The 21,222-nt window shown below is 43.8% G+C and overlaps 1 protein-coding gene across 4 annotated transcripts; it reads left to right on the top strand.

Moving 5' to 3' along the window:
* Window positions 1-4,660: 4,660 nt before the first annotated feature.
* RABEPK (Rab9 effector protein with kelch motifs) lies at window positions 4,661-20,203 on the top strand. Of its 4 annotated transcripts, none has more exons than XM_070518765.1 (9): window positions 4,661-4,757; window positions 6,201-6,259; window positions 8,710-8,867; window positions 12,165-12,317; window positions 14,587-14,748; window positions 17,786-17,935; window positions 18,915-18,968; window positions 19,468-19,617; window positions 19,891-20,203. In XM_070518765.1, the coding sequence occupies exons 2-9, from the start codon at window positions 6,207-6,209 to the stop codon at window positions 20,181-20,183; spliced, it is 1,173 nt and encodes a 390-aa protein (XP_070374866.1). In that variant the 5' UTR covers window positions 4,661-4,757; window positions 6,201-6,206; the 3' UTR covers window positions 20,184-20,203. The 4 variants fall into 4 exon arrangements, with proteins under 4 accessions (XP_070374866.1, XP_014696144.1, XP_070374868.1 ...); XM_070518766.1 differs by having other exon boundaries at window positions 4,717-4,757; window positions 6,201-6,379; XM_014840658.3 differs by lacking the exon at window positions 18,915-18,968.
* Window positions 20,204-21,222: the final 1,019 nt, after the last annotated feature.

Below are 21,222 nucleotides of genomic sequence, written 5' to 3'. Positions count from 1 at the left end.
GCGGGGAGTGCTGGGATTTGTAGTTTTTAGTAGTGGCCAGGTACTCCTCTTTTCCTCTCCCTTCCTTCCTCCAGATTTTCACCTCTGGGGACCCAGCGAGGCTTTTCCGATGCAAAACGGCGAAGTAGTTGACCCTAGCCATTCCCTGGTTTCTCACTCTGACCCTATTAAGCATTGTCTCACCAGAACACCTTCAGTTAAAAATTGGGTAAACCTAACCTAGCCATAGTAACCTGTCTGCACCTTAGCAAGGCTCTGTGAAAACCTTGCCTAAACCTGTGGCAGAGATGTCAGACTACCAGTCTTCTAGTCTGGAAGGAAGGAAAACAAATATTAAAGCATTTCCTATGCTAAATGCTATACAACTGCTGTCTTTTCGTTTAATCCTCATAACGACTGATAGGAAAGCAAGCCTCAGAGAGGTGCAGTAACTTGCCCCAAATCTCACAGGGAATAGGCAGAGGAGCTGAGATTGGGATATCTGGTCTGACTAGTTTAAGTATACTTCAGTGTGAGTCCCAGGAGGGCAGGGAGTTTTTTGTTGTACTCGCAGCTCCTAGAACAGGACCTGGCACTTAGTATATCTTCGACATTCATTCATTCAACAGCTATTTATTGAACAGACTATGTGCCAGGTACAGTTGTAGGCGCTTGGGATATTCAGCAAACAAAATAGACAAAGATCCCTATCCTCAACTCGTAGCTACATTCTAGTAGAGGAGACAGAACATAAACAATAAATATAATAAATAACTGTATAGCATATTAGTGATAAGTTCGAAGGGAAAGAAACCAGCAGGGTAAGGGAGGTGGGGTGATGCATTTCTAAGAACCAACAGAAACGTGAGGGAATTAGCCGTGCAGATACTTGAGGGAAATTATTGGGAACTGATGCAGAGGCCCTAAGATGGAAACACGTCTAGAATCTTTTGGGAAATGGCAAGATTAGTCTGGTTGAACAAGGTGAGAGGAATAAGAGAGATAAAAAAACATTGATTTTTACTTTTAATGCAATGGGAGTTATTGCAGGCTTTTGAGCAGAGGAGTAACATGACATAACTAGTTTTAAAAGGATAACCCTGGCTGCTGTATGAGACTGTAGGAAGAACGGTCGCATCTGAAAGACCAGTTAGGAGACTGTTATATAATCCAATAGTAGCAGGTACTCAATAAATATTTTTTGGGGCCGGCCCAGTGGCGCAGCAGTTAAGTGTGCATGTTCTGCTTCGGCAGCCCAGGGTTTGCCCGTTTGGATCCCGGGTGAGGACATGGCACTGCTTGGCAAGCCATGCTGTGGTAGGCATCCCACGTATAAAGTAGAGGAAGATGGGCATGGATGTGAGCTCAGGGCCAGTCTTCCTTAGCAAAAAAAAGAGGAGGATTTGCAGCAGATGGGCTAATCTTCCTCAAAAATAAATAAATAAATAAATAAATAAATATTTTTTGTTCAAGTGACCCTAGACTGGATCCTCTTGCTCTAAAGTGTATTTTGGGGATATTTGGCTAAACTTTAATGAGGACTCTAGGTGAAGTTCTTTGTATCATTCTTGCAGTTGTCTTGTAAGTATGAAATTGTTTCAAAATAAAATGTAATTTGTAAATGTTTGCTGCAGAATGAATGGTGCCCACTAGCATACATTTCTTCATTTGGTCAACAAATAGTTATATAGTACCTATGTTATGAATGAGACAGACGTGATCCCTGGCCCCATTGGGCTTACAGTCTGAAAAGGAGACAAATAATGAACATATAAATGAGCAAACCACGAATTTCAAAGTGTAATTAGTACTATAAAGGGAAAAAAGGCATACTGTGAGTAAGAAAAATGCAGCGGAAGAGGCCTACTTTAGGTTGGCAATGTAGTGGAGGAAAAGTGTGCGGTCTAGCACCAGAAGGCCAGAGTTCAAGTCCAGGCTCTAATACTCACCGTGGGACTTTGGCAAAGTTATTTATCCTCTCTGTGTTCCAGTTTCTCAGCATCTATATGGAAATAATAAAAGTGCCTACCTCATATGGAGATGATAATAATACTTATCGGTTTGTACTGAGATTTAATGGAGTTAATATATGGAAAGGGTTTAAAACAATCTTATGTGCAGAGTGAGTGTCATGTAAGTGTTAGCTCTGAGTATTGCGTGGGCAGGAAAGGCCTTTCTGAAGAGGTAAAATTTAAGACTTTTGGGGAAAAAAAGTAAAGGGATAATATGCTCAGAGTTTCTTAGAGAAAAATATCCAAATCAGGAAAAGATGCCACTGTTGTTTGACTTTTTTTTTCTTTTCTGCTTTTTCTCCCGAAATCCCCCCAGTTCATAGTTTTATATTTTAGTTGCAGGTCTTTCTAGTTGTGGCATGTGGGACGCCACATCAGCTTGGCTTGACAAGGGGTGCCATGTCCTCACCCAGGATCTGAACCGGCAAAGCCCGGGGCCCCCAAAGTGGAACGCACAAACTTAACCACTCAGCCATGGGGCCAGCCCCTTTTCTTTTTCGACCTTTTTTTTTTAAACTGTCCTCTTTGGAAAGTTAGCAATTCACTTTTCGTCTCGGAACCTCAGTAATTGGAAATGACTCCTAGTCAAGATGCCTTCTCAGAATCGGGAAGAAAGAGAAATAGGAAGATGGATATGAGTATTCTTTATAAACTGTAAAGTGCTTAAAAGGAAGGTGTCACCAGCGTCATTGCTTCCCTTGCTGATAAGTCAGTGAACAGGTAGGTAATGAAAGTGGATGGTGTCCCCTTCCAGTGAATACATGGCACTCGTCACATTGCCAAACTGTCTGGCAGTAAGCTCCCTGCTCCTTCACTGAACCACAGTCTTGACATCCACAGCAGAGAGAAAGGAGGGAAGCATCCCTCAGCGTGTTGGGCAAGTTCTTGGGAGAGGTGATAGACACACTGGGTAGTTTGGGATGGAGACCGTGTACAGAGCTTGCTGACTGGAAATATTCTTAGTTTTCCTTGCACAAAGCAGGAGATCCGGGCTCCTGGTTCTGCCATTTATGTGGGTTAGTCACTTTAACTTCCCTGGACCTTGATTTCCATTTTAAAAAGACATCTCAAAACTTCCTTCCAGCACTTTCTGAAATGTAATTTTTAGTCCAACAGCATAGGTCCCACGATGAAAACTGGTTGCTACTTTTCCCACAAACCTCTTCCAAATTTTCTTGTTTATGTGCAACTCAAGCATGGCATCTTGAAATGGATCTAGCCAAGAGACACAAGGGCTGTCAGAGCATTCTGCAGCTCTGAGCAGAAATCTCCATCTAGATGTACACGGACATATGGCAGAGCCAATCCGGCCTTGGTGTTCTTTCCTGAAGGAGAGCAGAATGGCTGACTACTCTCTAAACTCCCCTTTGGCAGTTTTTGGGGATTTTTCTGTTACTATGGGAACTCACAAAGACTTCAGGGGTTTGAAATAAGATTTGAGCAGTGAGAAGAGCTGCAGACCTCGAATTCTATTTTGTCAATAAATTTTCACTATAGTTTCAAGCAGCTAAAAGATTCCCCAAATTGGCCTTTCACTTGTACTATCAAATGCTCTCAACAGCCCCGTGAGGTAGGTATTATTATTCCCATTCTAGAGATGAGGAAACTAGGGCTCAGAGAGGGTAATTAACATGCTAAATGTCAAGGTTAGTGCTGGAGCCTGGATTTGAACAAGAATATGTGTGACTGCTTCCCAGTCTGCTCTGGACTCCAGGAGCTCCCGTGATTTCCTTCCTTAGTGGTTTCTTATATCCTAGGACACAACGACTGGCCTCAGCCCTCCTAAGTGATTATGGGGTTCCCTGAAACATAGACATGGGTGAGACACCTCTGCATTTTCAGGACAGCCATGGGGAACCTATGGTTAGAAAAGAGACCAGAGAGAATGCATGTGAACGTGTCTAACTCAGGGCTGGTGTCTAGAGTTCATTTATAGCTAGGAATAGCATCACACTTTACGGAGGACCAGGTCTGCACCAGCTGCTGGGCACTGAGCACTTGATAGACACTAACTCACGTATTCTCCACCATCACCTTGTGACAAAAATCTCGTGAGCTCCATTTCACAGGCAGTGACACTGATGCCTAGAGAAAAGTGACTTCCTCCAGAATAGGTACTCATTGATGAACTTTTTATTTCTTGCACTTTTTACAAATGTTCCTAGTTATTTGTTTTCCTGGTTAATCTTTCTCTCGAGTTAGATGGTGAACTCCAGGAGGCCACGGGCCGTGTTCGTCTGGTTCAGCAAAGGGTCTGCCATAGTTACAAACGCTGATTAAGGAGTGAGTCAGCTATTTAAGGCGCCAAAGCTTGAACTGGCCTAAAGACTGCACAGAGAGATTTCACACCGAGGAAGGCACCCTTAACTCTTCCTTTCAGAAACTATTTCTAACAACCTCCAGAACTGAAAATATCCTAGCCCCTTTAGGACAGCCCACCTGCCGGAGTAATTCGGGTCCCACAAGAGGATGCCCAACCCCTGGCATTTCGCTTGCAAGTCGCTTCCAAGTAGCTCCGGCTTATTAACCCAGCCGAGGGGAGAGAGCCCGAGAGACGACCCGACCTGCCGGTTCCCGGGACATGCACAACCCAGCCGGCCCCCGGGCGCCCAGCGCGCCGCCCCTTCCAAGGCCGGCCCGGGGGACCCGAAGCAGGGGAGCGGTTGGCCGCCGCGCTCTTCCGGGGTCTCGGGGCGGGGCGAGGGCTCAAGCCCCGCCCCCATTAGGGGCGGAGCCAAGGCCCGGGACTGGCTCAAGCCACCGCAGGTAATGCGGCCTCCGGACCGAGGGTCTGACGCGATCCCGGTGGTGGGGGGCGGCCGTATCCTTTAGGGGGTGGGCCCGGGCGAGTGGAAAGCGCTGAGGGGGGCCTCCTCGGGCTCCGGCCGGGCTACTTGGACGGAAAGGAACCAGCCTGTTCTCACCCGACCCTGTCTCCTGGCTCTTATCGCTGCCACGCGGGGGTGGGACTGGGGGATGGGGCTGGTAGCGGCGGCTGCGGCAAGTCCCTGTCCATGGGAAGTTTACCCCACTGAGCTTTGGGCTTTGGGGACAGCCATCAGTGGCTGAAGCCTAAGGTTGAATTTATCATCTCTCAGAAATCCCATCCATTTTCTTACTTCCTTCTCTCATCTCTCACTTCTACTCTATCCCGGGCCCATTGGTAGGTTCTTTGAATGAGTCCGACAGGCCCAGCTCTCTTGGAATTTAGTCTAGTGGAATTTAGTCTGGAACCTAGTCTAGAGACTTTTAAATAGATAATTACATTTAAGATGATCCCTGAAATGATGGTGGCTGAAATAGATACCTTCAGAGGGAGAAGGACGTAACTTGAGGACGTGAGTGGAAAGCAGCAAATCAGGGAGTGTTTTACTGAGGAGGGGACATTTGAACTGGGTTTTCGAGGTTGATTAGGAGTTTTTTAGTTGACGAGAAGGGAAGGAACATTTCAGGTAGAGAAAGCAGCACAGGATGCAAGTTATGTAAGGGCCTGCCATGTTAAAGGAACAACGAGTATAGGAAGAACAGCTCAATATAGCAAGAAATTGTGGAGATGAGTTCCTGAAAAGAAAGTTGAGGCCAGAAGATCTTGAATGCCGTGCTGCGGCTAGGATTTATCCAAGAGTTCAGTATTTCTCAGCCTTTGAAAATATTTTATCTTTTGATAAACATAAACATCTTATGACCTCTGAAAATTTATTTTGGTATCATATGCCCCTTCCCACGAAAATCACATACACAAAACTTTAGCTAAAAAAACTTCTGTAATTGTGTTAAGAAAGTTGTGTTAGGGGCCGGCCCCATGGCCGAGTGGTTAAGTTTGCGCCCTCCGCTTTGGCGGCCCAGGGTTTCGCTGGTTCGAATGCTGGCTGCGGATATGTCACCGCTTGTCAGGCCATGCTGAGGCGACATCCCACATGCCACAACTGGAAGCACCCACAACTAAAGATGTGCAGCTGTGTACCGGGGGGCTTCGGGGAGAAAAGGAAAAATAAAATCTTTAGAGGAAAAAAAAAGTTGTGCTATGTTTGCCTCCCAAATATAAGTTTATGTCAAAAAGTTGATAAGGCCTATTCAAATTCATCAGTTCCTGGAAATTGATACATCAGCAGGAAAGGTTTTAAAGAAGGGAGTGACTTGATTTGTTCTGTGTTTCAGGTAGAAGATAATCGTGAATGTCTATAAACTGCCTTTCTTTCTCATGCATAGGACACCATGAAGCAGCTGCCAGTCTTGGAGCCTGGAGACAAGCCCAGGAAAGCAACATGGTCTGTAAGGAAGGATTCAGACAGAGAAAAACATGAGTTTTTGTTTCATTTATAAGTAGTTTACTAACATATTTGATCATCAATGAAAAAGAGTAGAGATGAGACTGTCTGCAGTTTCTGGTAATTAGACTCAAACTGTCTGAGAAGGTCTTCAGAGGAAAGATAGTGGGACAATAATGATCACAGAGCAGATGTTGATTTTATTAAAATCCATTTACCAAGAAGAGGGAGGCACTGACCATCTGGCGTCCTCAGCTCCAACAGTGTGTCTTCCCCCAAGCCCTGACTCATTTCTAAGATTTTCAGGGAATTGGATTTGAATTAATCTGGCTTCACTGTTTCTTGGCTGCTTGCTCAACCAACCCTTCATTCAGCAGCTAGCACCGACCCGACAGGGGCAGCTGCTGTGTAGGTGCTGAAGGTACAAAGGTGAATAGTCTCAGTGCTCAGTGTAATGGGGGCTGCACACTAAGCAGGTGATGGTGATGAAGTGTGATCGGTGCTGAAGCAGGGCTCACGAAAGACTTAGAGAAGACACTCTGCTTCTGCAGGACCTCGGAGGAGAGTCTCTGATCTGGCTTCCCTGCATCCACTCTTGCTGTCTACCTAACATAAATTGATCATCGCGTTCCCTGGTTTAAAACCTTTTGTGCCCCTCCATTGGTCTTAGGATAAAAACCAGAGTCCTTAAAACGACCCACTGAGCCTTGCATGATCTGTCCTTGATTGTCTTTCTAACCTCAAATCCCCTTATTCATCCTTTGTTCTCTTTCTCTTCCTTGCGTGCCTTGCACTGCCCCTCTCAGGAACTGTATGTGCTGGCCCATCTACCTGATCACTCTTGCCATCTTTTGTCCCTCTCTTTGCCCAGCTAACTTCTACTCATACTTCAGATCTCAGTTCAAATGGAAGCTTTCTCTGTCTATCCTTCCTCTCCCACCTCTCCTTACAGGGTTAGGTTCCCCTATGACATGTTCTCATATTATAAAGTTTGTATATATTCTGTACTCCTTTATCACGCAATTGAAATGAAATAGATATTTGTGAAATTATCAATTTCGTGTTTGTCTTCCCAACTAGTCTGTCAGGGCTGTGAAGGCAGGGCCTTTTTTTGTCTTATTCCCCATGTATCTGGATGGCTCTGTGCTCTTGGGGAAGTTATATAGCCTTTCTAAGCCTTGGGTCCTCAGTTATAAGACTCAAAAGATAATAGTACTGTCCTCAAAGGGGTTTTATGCAGATTAAGTGAAACCAGGGTTGTAATGAAGTTACCAGTGTGCATAGTACATTGTTAGTAATTATTCAGGGGTGATGGGATATGTGAGTCTGGACATCAGAAGAGGGATTTGGAAAAGGAATAGAGATTTGGAAATCACTAATGAGTATTTCGATGGGTGGTCATTGAAGCCATCAGTACAGGTAAAACTGATCAGGTAAGCAGCTGTAGACTGAGGAGAAGAGAAGAGAATCCAAGGATACTGAGGGTTAGGAGAAGGCTAGTGGGAAAGGAGTTAGGGAAGGAAATGGAAAGAGCAGCCAGAAGGTGGGCAGAGAACCAAAAGGGAGGAATGTGGGGAAGCCAGATGAAAAAGGTACAAGGAGGAGGGAGGAGTCAGGAACATGAAATGCCAGAGAGGTCAAATAAGACAGGGCCTGAAAAACAGCCACGGAGTTTTCTTTTCTAATCAGGAAGCTTGAAGTGTTTTCTCAGTCAGCATTCAGAATAACTTTAGAGAGTGGAATGAATGGATCTTGTATTCGATTTTTCAAAGTCCTAGCTTTGGCTTCTATCAGGTCGAGCTTGGTGAGTGATCTGGAAAAGCTCTTAAAATCAATCAATTCTAGAACATTACTTGTCAGAGGGAAGCATCAGTGGCTAGGGCAAGAGCGTTGGGGCTGTAGGTTCCTACGTGATTGCACATAAAGCTCTAGCCGCCATTCACTGAGTCCTTCCCTGCCCTGTTACGAGACTTCATCTCATTCGTTACAGGGAAGAGCTATTGCTGTCCCCATTTTACAACCGAGGAAGCTAAGGTTCAGGAAGGTTAAATGACTTCCAGGAGATCACACATCTAGAAAGCCCCTGAACTGGAACTTGAACCTGGTCTGTCTGAATTCACCAACCGTGCTCATAACTGCTATCCTGTGCCAGGATGCACCATCGAACATTTCTGGGTGTCCCCATCTACCAAATGGGGACAGTTACTAGCCCAGTGCATCCCCATGAGGTTAATGTGAGATGAAAGTAGTGACCAAGTTGAAAAATCAAAGGTTATGTGCAAACGGAAGGTACTGTTACTAATCAGGGAAATGGTGCTTTACTGGATACAATTTAAAGTGTCTGTGTATGTATAAGACCATTTTGGTGACTCTTTTATGAAGAATGGGAAGAACACGCCACTGCATTTATTCTCTGCTTAAGCCTCCTGAATACATCCTCTCTTTGGCAGGTACACCTTGACCCCCCGTGGAGACAGCCCCTGTGCTCGGGTTGGCCACAGCTGCTCATATTTACCTCCAGTTGGAGACGCCAAGAGAGGGAAGCTCTTCATTGTTGGAGGAGCAGATCCAAACAGAAGCTTCTCTGATGTGCACACCATGGATCTGGGTAAGGCCAGCAGCTGCAGAGCATGTGCCCTGCGGCCAGACCAGGGCTTTGTGTGGCTGGCCATGACCAGAGCATTCCTAAGAACACCAGCTCAGACAAGACAACAGGGTTTTCCTCTGAGAACATGAACCTCACTGAGAGGTCCCTAAGGTCTCAGCAGACCCCTGGAACACACCCACCCAACAAATACCCCTCAGTTTTAGGGGAACCAATACCTCTCAGTTTTGGGAGAAAGAGTTTATATGGAGCCGTGGATATCCAGCCATTCATTCATCAAATATTTCCTCCGGAGACATTGATGACTACTTCCTCTTCCATCCACATATCCAGTTATTCACCAAATCCTAATAGCTCTATTATCATCCACGTCTGTCCATTTCCACTACTTCTACTGTAATCCAAGCATTGTTGTCTCTCAACTAGATTTTACAACAGCCTCCTCTCTGGGGCCCTGCTTCCAAGTTTACCCCCCGTACAGTGCATTTTTCAGACCCAGGCAGAGAGTATTGTCTAAAATACAAACGTGACCATGCCACTTCTGCACTTCAAGCCTTTCCCAACTTCATTTCTTGGCTCTCCCAAGCCCAGGTTTGCCACACTGAGTATCCTTCAGTTCCTGAACACATCTTGAACTCTGGTCTCTAAGCTTTGGCACATATTGTTCCCTCTACTTGGAAGGCTCTTCCCTTTCCTTATCTTCTAGGTTTCAGGTTCCAGATTAAATGTCACTTCCATCAGGAAGCTCTCCCTGGTGATTCTGAACTGGTTCAGGCACTACCACTGTAAAGGAGAAGCTTCCGTTTTCCTTCTCTGCTCCTGTGTCTCGTCTCAACACTAGTCTCACTACTTCACTTCTGGCCACCGAACGTGTGAGGGTTTTTTCCCACACCAAGCAATTCTGCAGCACCAGCTGGGTGTCCTATGACTCAGTTCACTTCTGACAAGATCTCCCTGTCGTCGGGATCACATCCCGCAAGTTAAGGGCCCAGTCCCACAAACCCCCCATCCCACTTCAGACACCAGTCACAAGTCAAGGCTGTTACCTGTGCTTCTGACTGACCAACTATAAATTGGAGGTTCCCATGACCCCCTCCTCAAGTTCCATTAATTTGCTAGAGTGGCTCACAGAACTCAGGAAAACAGTTTACTTACTAGATCATCCATTTATTATAAAAAAATGTAACTCAGGAAAAGCCAGATAGAAGAGATGCATAGGGCGTCCAGGCCCTCTCCCAGGTGCACCATGCTCCCTGCACCTCCATGTGTACACCAGCCTGGAAGCTCTTCAAACCCCTGCTTTTGAGTTTTTATTTAGGTTTCTTTACGTACGCATAATTGATGAAATCATTAGCCATTGGTGATTGATTCAACCTCCAGCCCTCAAATATTGTGGTTGGTTCCCCTGGAAACTAGCCCTTATCCTTAGGGGCTTTCCAAAAGTCACTTCATTAACATAAACTCAGGTGTGGTTGACAGGGGCTTGTTACAAAAGACATCTTTAACGATCCTATTACTTAAGAAATTCCAAGGGTTTTATTAGGAGCTCTGTGCCTGGAACTGATGAAGATCAAATATATATTTCTTAATATCAATCAGAATGTCACATCCACGCTCTGTACTTCCATAGTGTCCTGCACTTTCGCATCCTTTTCCCCCTTCACAGCCTTTATCACATGTGATTATTTCTTGTCTGTCTTCCTCACAAGAGTATAAACTTCTTGGAAACAGGGAACATGGTTATATTGCTCATCATTGCATCCCCAGCCACTACCACAGTGCCTGGCACAGAATAGGTGCTTTATAAGTTTTTGGATGGATGAATGAATGAGTGGATGAGCCAACAGTGACTGCTATGTACTGTACACAATGGCAGAAGAAAACTGGTGACCCGCATATGTGTTTTCTTTGGTCCATGTAACTTTGCTGTTATTTTAAGCTAAGTTTCCCAACCAAATGTACAGGAGTCTACATGTAAAAATAGAAATGGTTCGGCTTCTTTTGATAATTTTGGAAAATCTGACATCAGTAGGCCTGTATGTCTCCATGGCAACAATTATTTGGAGCTGAGCTGCCCCCTGTTGGTGGGGTTCTCCTGCTCCAATTTGCCTCATTCCCTCCACTCCTATCTAGGCATTTGAATTTCTACACCCTGCAGTAGGAAATCAAAGGTAAGTTAAGTCTGTTCCAGCCCTCAAGAAGCTCACTGTCCAATTCAGTTACATCTTTGTTGTAACCTGTTACTACCTTTGTGACTCTGGCTAATGCATTTAAACCATCTGGACTTCCATGTCCTGTAAAATGGAGAGAACTTGCTTTCTTGGCAGATGTAATGATCTAACAAGATAATGCCTGTGAAGATCCTATGGAAGTGGCTTGCTAACTAAAATAAAGCATAGTTATGGGGCCAGCCCAGTGGTGCAGCGGTTAAGTTCACACGTTGCACTTCTCAGCGGCCTGGGGTTCACTGATTTGGATCCCGGGTGCGGACATGGCACTGCTTGGCAAGAGCCATGCTGTGGTAGGCGTCCCATGTATAAAGTAGAGGAAGATGGGCACAGATGTTAGCTCAGGGCCAGTCTTCCTCAGCAAAAAGAGGAGGATTGGCAGTAGTTAGCTCAGGGCTGATCTTCTTCTTCAAAAAAGAATAAGTTAGCTATTATTATTCTGTGAACTTGTTTTAGCCAGAAATCATTTAGTTACAGGTAACAGAAACTCTCTTAAACCAGCGAAAAAATGAGGACCCCCAGAGCAGGAAATACAGCCTAGCCTCAGGAGAGAGTGGAAGCAGGAATTGGAAGGCTGTCAAAAAACCATCTACTTCCTCTCTCACTTTCTCTGGGAAGATCTGCTTCTTTATGTCGATGTTTCGTTCTTCTCGTCTCCATACTTTGGCTTTCTCTGCTTCTCCACACGTGGTAGAAGACGGTGGCTCAAATCCAGAAATCTGTTTGAATTCCAGGTTTTTGGGAGGGAGGATCTGATGGGCCCATTTTGGGTCAAGCAGCTACCTTTGACCCCATCAGCCAAGGCCTGAAAGTGAAGGTGTTGTAGTACAAACAAGTCTTCTGGGATCTGCCCCTGGGGTTGGGAGAGTGGGGACAGCTTCCGTAGAAGAGTGTTTATGGATTAGGCGGAGGCCCCCAGGGTGCCTTGTCTAGAACTCTTCGGAGGTTGACCACATCCCCTTTGAGTGTTCTGACGGCTTTTGACCCTCTTCTCCTCACTACCCTGCCCCACGTTTGTCGATCAGTATAAGCAGTTGGCAGTAACCTTGGAACTGGGTGAAATGTTTTCTAGCAACACACCAGTGGGATTTAGCCACCTCGGAGGGCCTGTTGCCCCGCTACGAGCATGCCAGCTTCGTCCCCTCCTGCACACCTCACAGCATCTGGGTGTTTGGAGGCGCCGACCAGTCAGGAAATCGAAATTGCCTGCAAGTTCTGAATCCTGGTAAGTAGCCAAAGGTTATTTTATTTACTGAAATAAAAAAAATCCACTTCCAATTCCTGTACCCAAACCCATTTGGATTCTACTGAATAATCTAACTTTGCTGATGTTGTAGAAAATAGGACGTTTAACTTCTAGCAGAATCTGAAAATAACAGAATTGCATTTTATTTTCCTGGTAACATGTACAATTGTCAACTTCTTAAAAGCCAAAGCTGGAAGAGACTTCAGAGAACAGCTATGCCAAGTGGGCAGCCCAGGTCCACTGAGGGGAAGTGACTTTCCTAAAGTCACCAGGGAGTCAGTGACTGAGTCAGGCTAGAACCCAAGTCACCTAGATCAGGAGGTCTCAAATGAGGGCGATTGATGTCCCATAGGGGACATTTGGCCGTGTCTGAAAACATCTTTGGGTATCATAACTCAGAGCCAGCAGGTTGCTACTGACACCTAGTGGGTAGAGGCGGGAGACACTGCTGCACGTCCTGTAATGCACAGGACAGCCCCCCACGAGAAGAATTATCTGGTCTTAAAATGTCACTGGTGCCAAAGTTAAGAAACTCTGACCTAGATCCTCCTGGTATGTTTCTTTTAGCCAAAAAGTAGAAAGTTCCTGACTTTCTCACTGGCAGTTTTATCACAGAGAAGGCAGTTTGGAAACGTCACTACTGCGAGGATGTTGCTGAACCGCCTGTGGGAAGTGGACTTGTGTTTTTGTCAGTTAAAAAAGTTGTTTTGTTTTTCTCTTTTTAAGTATAATTTATATTTATTGTAAAATGTTTGAAAAGTGTAAATATGTGGACAAAAGCCATCCACAATCCTATGACAGTGAGGCTCTTAGAACATCTTGGTGCACTTCCTTTCTGTCTTTTCTCTGCGTTTTTATAAGCCTGAGATCATACATTTCACCATTCCACTATTCTACCTTTTTCCTTTTAATTTCGTAATTACTGCAGAAATGATTTCCTATTAACAATGCTTTGTTAACATCATTTTTAATGGCTGTGCCATTCTCCATTTTTTGATGATAACCATAATTTAGGTTGTTTTCAGATTTTTTGGATTATAAATGACAAAGTAGTGACCATCTTTGTTCAGAAGTCATTGACTATATTTCAAATTATTTTCTTAGAATTCATGCCCAGAAATAAAAAGACTAAGTAAAACAATGTGAATTTAAGGCTTTTGATACCTGCTACCCCATTGCTCTCCAGAAAGATTTTTCCAACTTAGCCTCTTTCCAGCTGTGCTTAATAATGCTTGTTTCACTCCTACTGGCATTGACTTTATCATTTTTAAACACTGCTGATTTGACAGGCAAAAAAACTTGTATCTAGTTGTTTAAATATGCATTTTGTTAAATACTAGTAACCTAAACTTTTTTCACATGACAGTCAACTCCTGCCCAGTTCCCTCTACCAACAATATATTTATTTGTGTAACAGTTGGTCTTCTCTGTCCCTTTGGGATAATAATACTTCCTACCTTGCTTGCTAAGTTTGGCAAGGATTTAAATTAACTCAATATCTGGCACATAATTAATGCTCAGTAATTGTTGTGGTTGATGTAGCTATGGTTTGGCAGATGGAACACTGGCGTCTATAAAATTCGTGCTTCATTCTAAAAAAACAGCTTCTACACACTTACTCAGGTGGTGAAATTTTATTCTCAAGTCATAAGAATGGAAAATACTTAGATCTTAGTGTTATTGAAACAGAATTTGAATCTCAACTAGCCACTTACTAGCCATGTCACCTTACCTGAATGACTTCATCCATCTCTGCTTCAGTCCCCTTACCTGTAAAACAGGGAAACTGATATTTATTTAGTACTTACTGTTTAGTAGGGACTATTATTAATGCCGCTGAAACTGTCTACATTCTTGTAATGGCCACACATCCTGGGAAATTTGGCACATCCAGTCTCTGGCATCTCGTAAGAGTTTAGCAGATGTTAGGCTTCTCTGAATGCGCACGGGGCAGAGCAGTCTGCAAAGTGCAAGAGGGTTCAGAGAGGTATTAGAAGGCCTCCAGAAACAAATTGGCCTCATTCTTAATTGCACTTGTGGTTTTTCAATCTTGGAGATTTGAATCTACCTAGGCGAATTCTAAATATCGCCCTCCCTACCCCTCCTTGACTTTGGTGGCATGAAATCCCTGGCTAGACCTATACGCTCCCCGGGAGATTGAGGTTTGAAAGGTGACCCTGCCCAGGCTCAGAGTCAAGGTCAGAGGCCCCTCAGTCTGTCTTAGGTGCCTGCTTTTTCTTTGGACCAGAAACCAGGACCTGGACCATGCCAGAGATGACCAGCCCCCCACCATCCCCAAGGACGTTCCACACATCAGCAGCAGCCATTGGAAACCAGCTGTATGTGTTTGGCGGCGGAGAGAGAGGCGCCCAGCCTGTGCAGGATGTGGAGCTGCACGTGTTTGACGCAAGTATGTAATGGCGGGCACCTCGGGGCTGCCGCTTACCTGGTCAGGGCCACCCTGGCCTGCGGCTTACCTGATGTAGGAAGCAGAGGTTTGAAAATGACACGCTGGCTGAGTGTCTTGCTTCTAGATGTCTTCAGTATATCCCTTGGCTGATATCTTCTTCCCACAGCAAAATTGCATTCAAAAAGGTATAAATGATAATTAAAAATTTTAAACAGTATAGTTTATAAAGTAAAAAAGTAAGTTTCCTGATTAGCCTTTCCTCCCCACTCCCCAGACAGAGGTAAACACTGTTAGCAGTTCCTGATGTCTCCTTCCAGACTTTCCTGTGCATTTATAATCCTATGTACATGTGTATATGAACATATATGAATTTATATGAATTTTGAAATTATATCAAAACTTAAAAACACACACATAGAATCAAATTATAAATACGGTTCTGCAGCTTACTTTTACAGGGGTAAGGGTACATCTTAGTAGTTAATAGCATGAACTTTGAGGCCACACAAACTGGACTCAGGACCAGATCTGACATATACTTTCTGTATTACTTTAGACTAGTTACTTAATCTCTCTAGGCCTTAGTTTGTTGATCTGTAAGATAGAGATAGTAATAGTGCCTACCACAGAGTTGGAAAGATTAAATGAGATAACGTGATATAGTGCATAGCACGGTACCTGGCACATAGGAAGCACCTAATGAATATTAACTATATTATTATCATTTATTCAAAATCAGACTTCTGATAGTGAACACGATGCAGTCTATACAGAAGCTGAAATGTAATGATGTACACCTGAAATTTACACAAGGTTGTAAACCAATGTGACCTCAATAAAAATAAACAAATACAGAATCTCAGGTCTCACCACAGATCAACTGAATAGAAACTGAATTTTAACAAGATCCCCAAGTGATTTGTATACACATGAAAGCTTGAGAAGCACAATCAAGTATGAAATTGAGAAAACTAATAATCTGAATAAATACATACAACACCCGGAGGTTTTTAAAAAATTATTTTATTGAGGTCTCTTTGGTTTATAGCATTGTGTAAATTTCAGGTGTACATTATTATACTTCAGCTTCTATATAGACTGCATTGTGTTCACCACCAATAGTCTAATTTCCGTCCATCACCACGCACATGTGCCCCTTTACCTTTTTTGCCACCCACATCCCCCCTGGTAACCACCGATCTGTTCTCCTTATCTATGTGTTTATCTTCCAACACTGTGGAGTTAAAAAAAAATCGATTTAATCACACATCGTGGATGTCTTTCTAAGTCAGTACCAATTTCCTTGCAAAGCACATCCTGTGAGTATCCCTTATTCAGTCAGTCATTTTCCTGCTGGTTGACTTTTTGCTAGCAGTGTTACAGTGAACATATACATTAATTTTTGTACGTGTTACAAACATTTATATGGAATAGATGCTGAGGAGTGGAATTACTGGGCCAAAATGGCATGGATATTTAAAATTTGAGACCTCTTGCCAAATTGTTGTCTAAGGAGCATTTATTTACATTTCTTCCTCTTACTAGTGGGCATTTATGAATAACCCTTCACAAGCATAATGTGACAAAAATAATTTTCCTGCGTGTTTTTCAGGAAAGATGCAGCCTTTTTTGAGAAAAATTATTAAAAAAATTTCAAACTTACAAAGTAAAATTGGAAGAATTAAGACACATCACAGTATGACTTTTCTCTTTCCAGAAAGAATGGGCTTTGTGATTCTTTTAAAGCAGTTTTTAAAATTTTAAATAATATTGGTTTTGAATATATAAAGCTCTAAGGAAGAAGAAAAAATATATATGTAGTGTATGTGTATATATTATATATATATATAAAAAACACTCTCATCCCAAAATTACTAACATCTGAGTGTACTTCCAGTCTTTTTTTTACATAGCAGAGATAATTCTATATGTAATATTTGTATCCTGTATTTTTCTTAAGCATTTCCCCTGTAATCCCAAAGTCTTTGACATTTAATGATGCATAGTAGTCTATAATGATTAGCAGTAACTCAACCATTTACCTGTTGCTGGACTTACCCTATTGCTAATTCTTCTATATTACAAACAAGGCTATGATGAACCTATTTGTGCATAAAACTTTTCAGATTATTTCAAACTGTATTTCTTGGAACACTGGGGGCTCCTTGAACAACTGCAGGTGTGCCACAAATGGTAATTCAAAAATAAATTGTTGGGCAGGCCTTTGTCTCAGATCATCTCTGCAGCACTCCTTTAAGACTTTTCTGCTGTGTTGAAATGATTAATTAATTTTCCAGAATTCTATACGTGTATAACTGTGACGATATGAAGGTGAAACACATCTCCTCTGTTAGGATCACAACCATATTGAGAACTGTCATATAATGAGTACTTTCTCTGCCTGTGCTTTATGTATATCATCTCATTTAATCCATATTTCAACCCTGAGAGGTAGATATTGTCCAGAATTGTCTTCCTCCCTATTTTATAGCTGTAGAAATGGAAGCTTAGAGGATTAACTGGGCAAGGCCACACAGTCATTTAGTGCAATGACCTGGTTTTAAAGCCAAATCCCATGTTCTAACCATTAGCCTATACTGCCACTTCAGGGAGCCTGGCTTTTCAAATAGCCTATTCTGCCCCTCCCCCAACACTTCCAGCAAATCACCTAAGAATGTTGTCTTGAAAAAAGAAGACTTTGCAGGCTTGTCACAGAAGAAGCAGACACATTGTTTTTAACTCCAGGGAAGTTCTAGATGGAAGCTTAAGGAAGGTCTGTTTTAATTCAAAGCAAGGAATGGTTTCCTAATACCCAGCAGAAGGGGCAGGCGTGTTAGGCGGTGAATTCTCCAGCCCTGGAAGTGTCCAAGGAGAGGCTGTACAGGCTATAGAGGGAGGGAGGCCTCTACTGGTTGGCAAGTTGGTGTCACCTTCTGCTTGGAGCAGCTCTGCTTGCTGGGAAGTGAGGCTCAAGCGTATTTCTCATGTTTGTCCCTCATAGCTTTGTCATATGATGTCACTGCATTTACTTTTCTAGACACTCTGACCTGGTCACAGCCAGAGACACTTGGAATACCTCCATCCCCCAGGCATGGTCATGTGATGGTGGCAGCAGGGACAAAGCTCTTCATTCATGGAGGCTTGGCAGGGGACAAATTCTATGATGATCTCCATTGCATTGATATAAGTAAGTAGGGTAGGGGGCATGGGGGCTTGTCTGCTTAAAATCAAATAAAATGTGCTTTGATAGAATATCGCCTTGCTCTTAGATGTGGGTAACTTGACCAGACAGCAGAAACTTCACTAAATTCTCTCAAATGTGGCCTGAATAATAATAATAATAAATAACGATAATAGCAATCATTTCCTGAGCATTTGCTGTGTACCCAGCCGTTATCTCTTATCCTTCCAACGACCCTGCTCTTTCATTAAAATTCATTATGGTTTGTGTTCCCTAACTGGATTTCTTTCAGGCATTAGCCATTAACCCCATGCCCATGAGGGGCACGGATAACTTCTGGGGTGTGTCTGGAGGTGGGCAGCCAGAACTGTCACGTTAAAAACACTGGTTAGAGGAAAGTTAGGGAGAACATAAGAATTGTCTTTAAGTGTCTGAAGGGCTGACATTTCTTGGGGAGCATGGACTCATTCTGGGTCATTCTTTCAACCTGTGAGCTCCTTTAGGGTGAGGACTTTGTCTCTTTTGTTCCCCAGTGTAATTTCCAGCACTTAGCACAGTGTGTGGCAGATGGCGGGTGATGAGTGCATATCTGTTCGTGAGTGGACGAGTGAACAAATGAACATGTTCCGAGTTGCTCCAGACTATAAGAGCTGGAACAGTGGGCAGAAGGCATAAGAACTGCAGTGCCGTGTCTCGGGCTACCCTGCCAAACAATGGGTTCTCTGGCTTGGTGACATCTGAGGCCAGGTGACACTGGCTGGGATTCCTGCATTGGCTAGGACATTTGGCTGGACTGAGCGAGTCTCCCTTCCAACTCTGAGATGCTGGACCCTGCCTTGAATTGACAGATGGAAAATATCTTCACAGAAGCATTCCGTGCAGGCAGTCAAATAGAGTTTTAATGCTTATTTTTAAAAAGAAAGTCCTTTTCTCTTGCGCTGAGGAACTACTTCCTGGCGACTTTTCTTCCTCCTTTCCTGCCCAGGTAGGTCTCTAACCCTAAAATCCGGTGATATCCTCATCTGGAAGAAGAAAGAAGGTAGGCGGAAGTAATAGCAATTTCATAGGGCTGTTATGAGAATTAGGTAAGCAAGATATTTAGTGTCTAGCCAGCACTCAGTGGCTTTCTAAGGAACTGTTGATATTTAAAACATGCACTCATGTGTACGTGTGCACCCATGCATGCGCGCGCACACACACACAGAAAATCACCTACTTCTGGGCTCCAAAATAATTAATGGTGGTGGTCACCAAAGATAATATCACATTCCTCAGTGTGCTCTGAAGCCCCCCTACATCAGAATCACCTGGGACGCGTGTTAAAACTCTAGATTACTGAACCCCCCCCTCCCTACCTGGACTACCCAAACAGAATGTCAAGCTCCTCCAAGTAATTTTTATGCATGCTAGACCTTGCTCTGTTTCCGAGCTGTTAGTGAATGATGTTCAGTGATTGGTTTGCGAACTCCAGGAGTCTGACAGATAAATTTGAAACCACATTCTAGACCATGTTGTACCCAAACTCTTTCTCTTGGCAGGTGACATGAAGTGGCAGAAGCTAAGTCCCACTGGGGCAGCTCCTACAGGCTGTGCTGCCCACTCAGGTGTGGCTGTGGGCAAGCACTTGTATATCTTCGGAGGGATGACTCCCACAGGAGCACTGGACACCATGTACCAATATGACATAGGTGAGCAGGTGTTCACTGTGGGTCTTTAAACAAATGCGACCGTTCTTTGAAAAGTATTGCAATGCTTTGGTTTTCCAATTTGGTCCCTCCACGTCTAAATCCAAAGGAGTGAAAATCAGACTTTTAGGGAATGACATCATCAAAGCAGTAACACTGCCATTAGGGTTTTTTTCTCTTTTATTTCCTGTTTCTGTTAGGGCTCAGGTGATGTAACAAATCACTGAGCATTTCTGGAAATTTCCTAACACAGAACCTTTTTTTTCCCCCTAACAGAAAAGCAGCACTGGACCTTGCTTAAATTTGATACTTTTCTACCCCCCGGACGATTGGACCATTCCATGTGTATTATTCCATGGCCAGTGATGTGTACTTCTGAGAAAGAAGATTCAAATTCTGTCCCTCTAAACTGTGATGCTGAGAAAGGGGAGTCCACTGACAAGAGAGTGACCCAAGGTGGTGACTCACACGAGGAAAGTCAGACCGACACACTGCTCTGCTTCGTGTTTGGTGGGATGAATACAGAAGGGGAAATCTATAATGACTGCATCGTGACCGTAGTTGACTAATAAAACCAACATCTTCCTGATTTTTAAATGTCAAATTACTTTCAGAAGAGTTTAATGAAACCTTAGCTGTTTTGTACCTCCAAAATATCTTCTGCACTGTATATCCCTCTTGCTCTTATTTACTTTGGTAGGTGAAGAAATGAACTGGATAGCCCAGTGCAAAGTCCTCTGTTATATAAAGCGTTTTACCAGCAATACAACCTAGGTAAGTGTGAGTGGTTGTTAAGAAAACTGATCACAAAAATGTTGTGGAATCATAATTGCTAGATAAGCTGTAGAAATCAGGGAGTGGACACTTACAGGCTGAAGTCTCTTTAATACTCAGCTGCTCCTCAGAAAGAGGTGCAGACTGTTGGCATTTGGTAGGGAGAGCCATTGGGGACAGGGATGAAGACTGGCCCTTGTCTTTTCCAACTACCCTTTAACCCCCACTGCACACAGCACCGCAGGTCATTTTTAACGTTTGTATTGAACTTGGCCTGAAGACCCTCTGTATTACACTCCAGGCCTGTCCAAATGCTTCTGGGGCAATGCAGCAGAGGTCCAGGCCTCAGAGTACATGCTGTCAGGTCCCAGTTCTGCCACGGTTAGCAAATTAACTTTTCAGCTGGCTTCCTATCTACAAAATAGCTATTCTTGGGCAGTACTGACTTTCGTGTTAGTGTGATCGATAAAAGGCAGGCTCTCTGGTGCTGGTGCTAATTACGCACCTAGACCATCCCTTTCCTCAGGAGGCCAATCCAATTAATCTTGAACCCTTCTTGACACAACTGACTGCCTTTGATTCCCAATTATTAGTAGGGCTTAATATAGTTTCAGGGTCACCATCCTAGATCCCACTCTAGTACCACTAATAAGGAATCTCGGAGGGGGCCAGCCCCATGGCCGAGTGGTTAAGTTCACGTGCTCCGCTTTGGCGGCCCAGGGTTTTGCTGGTTCGGATCCTGGGCGCGGACATGGCACTGCTCATCAAGCCATGCTGAGGCAGCGTCCCACATAGCACAACTAGAAAGACCCACAACTAAAAAATATACAACTA

This window comes from Equus asinus, chromosome 10 (assembly GCF_041296235.1).
Source record: "Equus asinus isolate D_3611 breed Donkey chromosome 10, EquAss-T2T_v2, whole genome shotgun sequence".
NCBI classification, from domain to species: domain Eukaryota; kingdom Metazoa; phylum Chordata; class Mammalia; order Perissodactyla; family Equidae; genus Equus; species Equus asinus.
Note: the sequence above shows the minus strand (reverse complement) of the source record. Positions and strands in the feature narration are given on the sequence as shown.